The 7,191-nt window shown below is 41.6% G+C and overlaps 2 protein-coding genes across 3 annotated transcripts in view; both read left to right on the top strand.

Moving 5' to 3' along the window:
• The first annotated feature begins 269 nt into the window (after positions 1-269).
• tmem203 (transmembrane protein 203) lies at positions 270-1,935 on the top strand. 2 transcript variants are annotated; one of them, XM_039661703.2, is made up of 2 exons: positions 270-358; positions 964-1,935. In XM_039661703.2, the coding sequence occupies exon 2, from the start codon at positions 1,182-1,184 to the stop codon at positions 1,602-1,604; it is 423 nt and encodes a 140-aa protein (XP_039517637.1). In that variant the 5' UTR covers positions 270-358; positions 964-1,181; the 3' UTR covers positions 1,605-1,935. The 2 variants fall into 2 exon arrangements, with proteins under 2 accessions (XP_039517637.1, XP_039517636.1); XM_039661702.2 differs by having other exon boundaries at positions 354-448.
• Positions 1,936-3,393: 1,458 nt separating this feature from the next.
• The window catches only part of tprn (taperin), a 38,855-nt gene continuing 35,057 nt past the window's right edge, over positions 3,394-7,191 (top strand). The window contains exon 1 of the mRNA XM_039661807.2: positions 3,394-5,545. Coding sequence (XP_039517741.2) covers positions 3,575-5,545 — 1,971 coding nt within the window. The 5' untranslated portion in view covers positions 3,394-3,574. The remainder of the gene's footprint in view (positions 5,546-7,191) is intronic.

Genomic DNA, 7,191 nt, shown 5'->3' with positions numbered 1-7,191 from the left:
CGACTATGATTGATCCATCCTACCCAGCGCGGAGAAAAGTAACAGGAGGTGCTACCACGTGATAGAGCTGGCTATATTTCATTTTAGCAATGACTTGAATAATGCTTCTTAGTTACCATTCAGTCATACAATAAAATATACAGAGTTAAAATAAGAAAATGTATACTTATTGAGAGTGAGACTGGGGCCTATAAGCCACGCCCGTTGTATCACCCTCCGTTTCCCATTTTCCCATGCATTTTCTGTGATTTCATTAGTCTTTCTGCCTCTCGGCCTCCGTAGAAGGGTCAAGGGTCTCGCGATATTTCTTGTGGTTCGCAAGTGAAATCTCACGATATTTCCCCGGGCTCCTATTAAGGTAAATAGCTCATCTCAGCTAGCTTGGTTCATTACAGCTGCATATCCACCGCTGTCAAACCAATCCGTTCAATAACGATCATTTAAAAATGTAGGTTATCATTATTTGTTTGCCTTTAACCATCACTGCGAGTGATATATGTAAGGTAGAATCAATATCATTGGCGCATTTAACGTTAGTACTCGTCATCATATGCTAACTGACAGCTAATAATTCGCCAAAATGATGGACGTTAATTTACTAATAGCAGCTAACATGTTTATCTGCAGTATTAACCAACCTACATTATAGTGTATATTTGCAATATAGAAGCTTTGATGTGAAGGATAGTTAATCCCTTTTCAAGCCTGGATTGCTTTAAATGTTTATCATTTAGTCAGTAAGTTTGTCAACCATGTTTTTGGGCATGGTTGCATATCATGCAAATATCATTGTTGGCTAATATAATAATAATTCACTATAATTTTATACAGTAGAATAGCTTTTTGACTCCATCTGTGTTTCATGGTATCAGTGTTTTCCATACAATTAGAAAGTAGAATTGACTTTCATTTCTTTTAATAGTATTATTTTGATAATGAAGTCTTTACCCTCATTTTTTTCAGGTTTTGATAGAGCTGTCAAATGCATCAGAAGGTGGACCTGATCCATCTCCGAAGAGCATGATGCTGCCAAAATAGTGAAACAGTCTTCATTGGAGGATTTTTCATAGACTTGAATATCCATTAACTTATTTGAATGCGCCTCTTCACTTCCAGTTTCCTAGGCTAGTGTTTGACCTTAGTCCCCCGAGTAAACAACGCTCAGTGGTGCCCCATTAATAATGCTGTTCTCTTTGCGAGAGCTGGTGCAATGGCTGGGCTTTGCCACATTCGAGCTGTTTCTCCACTTGGGCGCGCTGCTGGTCTTCAGCGTACTGGTGGCCCTGCACATGGATTTGGACAAGCAAACTCTTGAGATGAGCTGGTGGCTTGTCTTCTCACCCTTGTTTGCTGCTGATGGCCTCAGCACTTACTTCACAGCCATTGTATCCATCCGCCTCTATCAAGAAGGAGAGAAGCGTCTGGCAGTGCTGCGCTTGCTGTGGGTGCTGACCGTGCTCAGCCTCAAGCTGGTGTGCGAGGTGTTGCTGTGCCAGAAACTGGCTGAAAAGGACCAGACGCAAGATTTGTGGTTCGGGCTCATTGTTTCCCCGCTTTTCATCCTTCTGCAACTGCTCATGATTCGCGCTTGTCGTGTCAATTAAAAGACTACAGTCTGCCCACATGCCAAGGGACTTATGGGAATGAAATGGACTCCTGCTGTTGTCATTTAAACCATGAGGAATAAATCGTTGCAAAATCATCGTAACCTTTTTTAAAAATGTATTCAACTGAATTTTTGTCTCAAGCATGTAAACATGGCATTTCAAACGATGCTTAAAGTAATGTGCAATTTTTTGATTATTATTATTGTCCTTAAGTGCTATGAGAGATTTGGTCTGGATTTTCTCTGAATACTGTCAATTTTGCTTTATCTCTGTTATTATATTTTATTGTTTTTTGTACAATTGTAAATAAACCATCAACATTCAAACACTCTGTTCTCTTGATCTTCTTCCTTTGTGACCATGCCTTGAAGTGACAGAAAATTTACCCATTTTTGTTTGATATTTATGTAGAATTGGTTATCTTGCATTAAAATGTAAGTCGTATAATAATCGCTAGATGGCACTGTAGCTTTAACACTTCACAATTTCTCATGTGTCTAATTAAACTAGAAATAACAGTAGTGTTGTTTGCATTAGATGTAATTTTCCATTTGAGTTATATCTAATAGAGAAACAAAACCCATTTCTATTAATTTGCTGTCAGCAGGTATATTTTAATGACAAGTAATGTTATTGTTGGACTTTGTACCTTGGACATAGTTTAGGCGTTTTTAAACAATGAATTGCCACACTGGACATGCTTATTGCAAGCCATTGTGGCTGTAAATGGCAACGATTATTTTAAAGGTCGCTCACCCATATCTTAAACGAACATGTTTTCCTGTCTTCGAAATAATTTTGAGGTCATCTTCACACCGTAGGTGCATAGGGTATTGGATGAAGTTGTCTATAAATAGCCTAACTTGACGCGCTGTACTTAATGTCTTGCTATAATCTTTATTTATGTTCAATTGAATAATTATATTAAAACTGGATTATGACGAGAACACCAGTTGTACCACGTCATCAGAGGGAATTGTTGTACTTAATTAGATTTATTTGACCAAATACCGTTTTTGATCCAAAAATAGTATTAACTATTTATAAAGAGTTTTAATGTTTTTGTTAATTTATTTTTCAATAAGTAAATTTGTATCAATATTTAAAAATGTAATAGCTTATTTCTTTCGCATAGGCTTATAATTCTTTGCAGTTTAGATATTATTTATAATAGATATTTAATTTATTAAGATCAAAATGAGTTGTATTCACCAAGTGTGCACAAACACACAAGGAATGAATGTTTTATTGTTCACTTACTTAAGTTAGGCTATCTTTCGTATTGTTAATTCATACTAGTGTAAAGTGCCCGTGCAAAATCGGTTTTTGCGTGTTTTCAGTAATTGTTGGTTGGTGTGTTTGAGTGCTCATTGTTAGAATTACACAGCAAAGTGACATTTGTATTTGTGCGTATTCCAAACAACGTCAAACTCGGCACTGCACCCGTAGACACCCGTCTGAAATCCATCAGACTAACACACACACACACACACACACACACACACACACACACACACACACACACACACACACACACACACACACACACACACACACACACACACACACACACACACACACACACACAGACGTTCCTGTAATTTATAGATAGATTCCGAAATACTGAAAGGGTTAAAGCTATGAAATGGGTGGGTCTCGCGATGTTTGACTGACGGGGCTCGCTTTAATACTCACAATAGTAGTGGGCAAGTGGGCGGGGCATATGTTAAAACAAAAGGTGTGTTTCAAGTCAAAATGACCAAATGAGGTGTCCACCCTGAGACGAACGGGTGACGTCACTCTCTGAGGGCGGGGTCGAGTCGGTAGACTGGCACATCATCATCATCATGCAGGATACTTTGTTGCGGCTGCAATGATGTACGAGGACGAATAAGAAGAAGAGCTGCAGGTACAGCGAGAGATTATTCTGTTTCACACGTTTCCCCATATACCCCGTTTCTCCCATAATGTCAGGCGGAGATCTTCGCGTTCTTCGCCAAGAGCCAGGGCAGGAGAGCCCGAGGATGCCGGCCTGGAAACGCGAGATCCTTGAGCGGAGGAAGGCGAAGGGCGGCGGGTCCGGAGCAGGTGCCGAGTCCGTCGCATCTCGACTTAACGGCGAGGGAACGGCCAGCAACAACAATGATGATATTACCAGCGCACATTCTAGCAGGAACTATACCATTACTGCAGCCAAGCGCGCGACTAAAAGCCCGGATCTGTCACCGGTGAAAACAAAAGAGCACTGGCCATCAGCAGACACTTACGACTCGGAGGAGAGAACAGAAAGAGACAACGGAGCGCAAGAGAGCCTGGTGCTGCAAGAGAGCTTGGGTCCGCTGCAGGAAAATCCATTCATTAAACTGGAGAAAGAACGCAAGAAGCGTCAGACCCAAGAGAACGCCGCGCGTCCCGTTCAGCACATCCTCGAGTTATATGGCAGCGTTCCCGGGATACGGACTATACGCGCTGAGAATATCATCATCATTGAATCCGACCCTGAGTACTTTCCAGAAGGATGTAGTTTGAAGCACGCGTCGAAACTGCAACAGAACGGCACGGTGAGCGGATATAGCTCTCTTAATGACCTTTTAGATCAAAGAGATAGTCCTGTTACGGAGATACGCGCGAAGGAAGTGGTCATTTACGATACTGCGCTTAGTAAAAGCGAGGAAAACCTCAGCACGCTGGGACGACCCGCTTCCTCTCCGCTGGAGGGCCAAGGGAGGGTGAGTCGCATGCTACAGAAATTTGACAGGAATTATGGCAGGTTGCATCCCAAGTCGCGCAGCACAGAAAACCTCCTCGACTTGGACCATACTCCTGTCAGGCCAAGCTCCAGACCCAAGCCAGATGTGGTGCCAAAATGTATAGTGTCTCCGCAAGTTGGCACTCCACACAGCAAAGACTTCCAAAACGCACAGTCTCCCGTAATCAATCATTTCGCCTCTCCTTGTGACTCAGGGAGCAGTACACCTGTTTCTGGGTCCCCTCAGTTAGTGTCTTCAGCACGTAGACGTTTTGAGGGGAGTGGGGGACGAACTGTCACTGTGCATCCCAAGGAGGACGCTGAGATGTCCCCATCCAAGCCTGTTAGAGAACGGGACTGGGACAGCACAGATGGGGCCTCCAAAGCCAAGGTGCCATGCTCCCCGGAGAGCCACCGTGCCCGTGCCGACTGCACTCCTAGCCCCACGTCACCCCCCTTATCGCCCAGATTCGAGATCCGGCCGTCCCCTCGCCCTGATCTTTCTCTCCTTCCGGCCGGTGATCTACAGGCCCGTGCGCTCGCCAACCTGCGTCTTCAGTCTCGCAATTCCTTCACCGTCGTTCCCAAGAGTCGTGCGGCCATCTCGTCACCTGGCAGCACTGCCCCATCCAGTCCTGTCCTTTCCCCCCCGTCCCCACGACCCCTGGTGGGTGTGGCAGTTTCAGAGCCCACTGTGCCAACCCCCCTGCCTACTTCTTTCACACCCCTCGGACCAAAGCTTACAGAAAAGGTGACCGTAGAAGCCAAAACAGGGTCTCCGCAACATACCCCACCTGCCACACCCACCTCCCCAACCCCATCTCCTCCACCCCCAATTGCCTCACCTGTCAAATTAGCCTCACCCCCAGAGGAACCTCTAATCGATACGCTGCCTATTACGAACATCGATGACATAGTCGTGGAGCCCATGCCGTTCGTCGTGAGCCCTGCACTGCAGAGGCGCAAAGGGAATACATTTACTGTTGTTCCAAAACGGAGGCCCGAGCCTCAGTCTTCTGAGACCCCAGAGGTTGTCACTGAATCTCCGAGCACGCCACAAGCCCCTTATGCCCATCTGGGCACCCTGATTAAAAAGCGTTACCCTGCTGCAGAAGAGATCGAGGTCATTGGAGGCTATCTTTCCCTGGGGCGATCCTGCCTCTCGAAGACTGGCTCATCAGGAAAAAAGGTAAATATTTAATCATATTTAGCATAATATCTAGACTTCACTCACTAGACATGTATTCAATAAATGTTATGTCTTTAAGAAGAGGCTTAAAATGATAGCCCAAAAATACCCCAAAATAAATCTACACACCCTCATTTAATTTAAAACCTGTATTACTTGCTTTATTCTGTGGGGCACACAAGGAAATATTAGGAACCCTCAGTCACCATTTATTTTTATTCTGCCTAATATCCTCTTTTGCGTTCCACTTAAGAAAAAAAGTCATATAGGTTTCGGCACCATGTGAGGGTTTAGTAAATAATTCCATTTTGAGTGAATTAATCATTTAAGAAGAATTGATCAAATTTAAAAAAAATGTGTTTATTTAATACGTTTTTATGTTCTTAATGACTTGAAAAAGATAAATACGTTTTTTTTTTGTTTTTTTTTTGTAAAGTTTGAAATTTGTGCAAATCCACACTCAAATGTTTTAAAAAAGGCTTTAAGGATGTTCTATAAGACAGTTGTTCGTGTTTACGATCTGTTCAAAGGTTCACTCAATTATTTACCACTGCATCATTCAAAATGTGTCATCAGGAGGTCACTGATCAAGTGGAAACTGTAAACTCAGTATTTGGATCTTGAAAAGCTGTTCCACTTACATGTTGTAAGCTTGTGGATTTTGAGTTCATGTCAGTAACAATGAGATACTTCCTGCTAGACATCATCAGTCCAAACGAGATCTGTGTTTTACAGTGAAACGAATTTGAAAACTCAAGCAGCACCAAACATTTCGAAGGGCAACTTAAAGTAAAACACTTTAGAAAACAATATTAAAAATACTATATGCAAATAATACAGAAAATGTGACATGTCAGAAACAGCTTGTAGTATATGCTCACATTGTGACTTTAATTTATAACCAAATGTAAACAGCAGTAAAAACCTTTGCTGAGGAGGTCAGGTGATTTATGGTGGAAAAAGAGTCACATGTTCTGTTTGGAGTCAAGTATAGGATTTAGTGAGATCTAATAAAGTTCTTTCAGATTTGTCAGTGAATCCTGAAGGAAATGTGAAACTGCAAACATTAGGGAACCTGTTTTATTCTCCCGATCAAAAACTACTTTGGCATATGTGCATTTTGCCGTCTATTGTATTTGTTTTGTGTCTCATTACTCTCAAGAAATATATCTACATATTTAGGATTTGTATTTAGAACTGATATCTATTTGTAACTTTACAAAGCCATACTTTTTGAGATTTGTTTGACTTGTCGCATAACATGCTGATGCTGTTTCCATTCACAGTCAAAATCGATCTCAAAACAGGAAACCAAACAAGCACCACTGATCTGTTTCACTTCCTCTACGCAGTGGTGCTGTCAACTAGGTTCATCAAACTAGGTTTAGATCAATAGAATGTATTCAAACTAATGATGGTTCCAGTTGTTTGACATTAGAGTCAATTATTAGAGTTTTACAATTTTTGTTCAAAAATTTTGTTTTAGCTTTAATATTTTAGTGGGACTTCTAACGGAGATGAATACACTGTAAAAATATTTTTAAGATTTGTTATCACAACATATTTTCTTTTGTCAAATCAACTTTATAATAATTTATTTAGTTGAGATAACTTATTGTTTTGAGTTTCTGATGGTTAAATGAATC

The sequence above is a fragment of the Pimephales promelas genome, chromosome 4 (assembly GCF_988280905.1).
Source record: "Pimephales promelas chromosome 4, fPimPro1.hap1.1, whole genome shotgun sequence".
NCBI classification, from domain to species: Eukaryota; Metazoa; Chordata; class Actinopteri; order Cypriniformes; family Leuciscidae; genus Pimephales; species Pimephales promelas.
The sequence above is the reverse complement of the archived record's forward strand: the minus strand, read 5'-3'. Positions and strand labels throughout refer to the sequence as shown.

Excerpts from the sequence above, each read along its gene's own strand:
- tmem203 (XM_039661703.2), top strand. The coding sequence starts at position 1,182 with ATGCTGTTCTCTTTGCGAGAGCTGGTGCAATGGCTGGGCTTTGCCACA.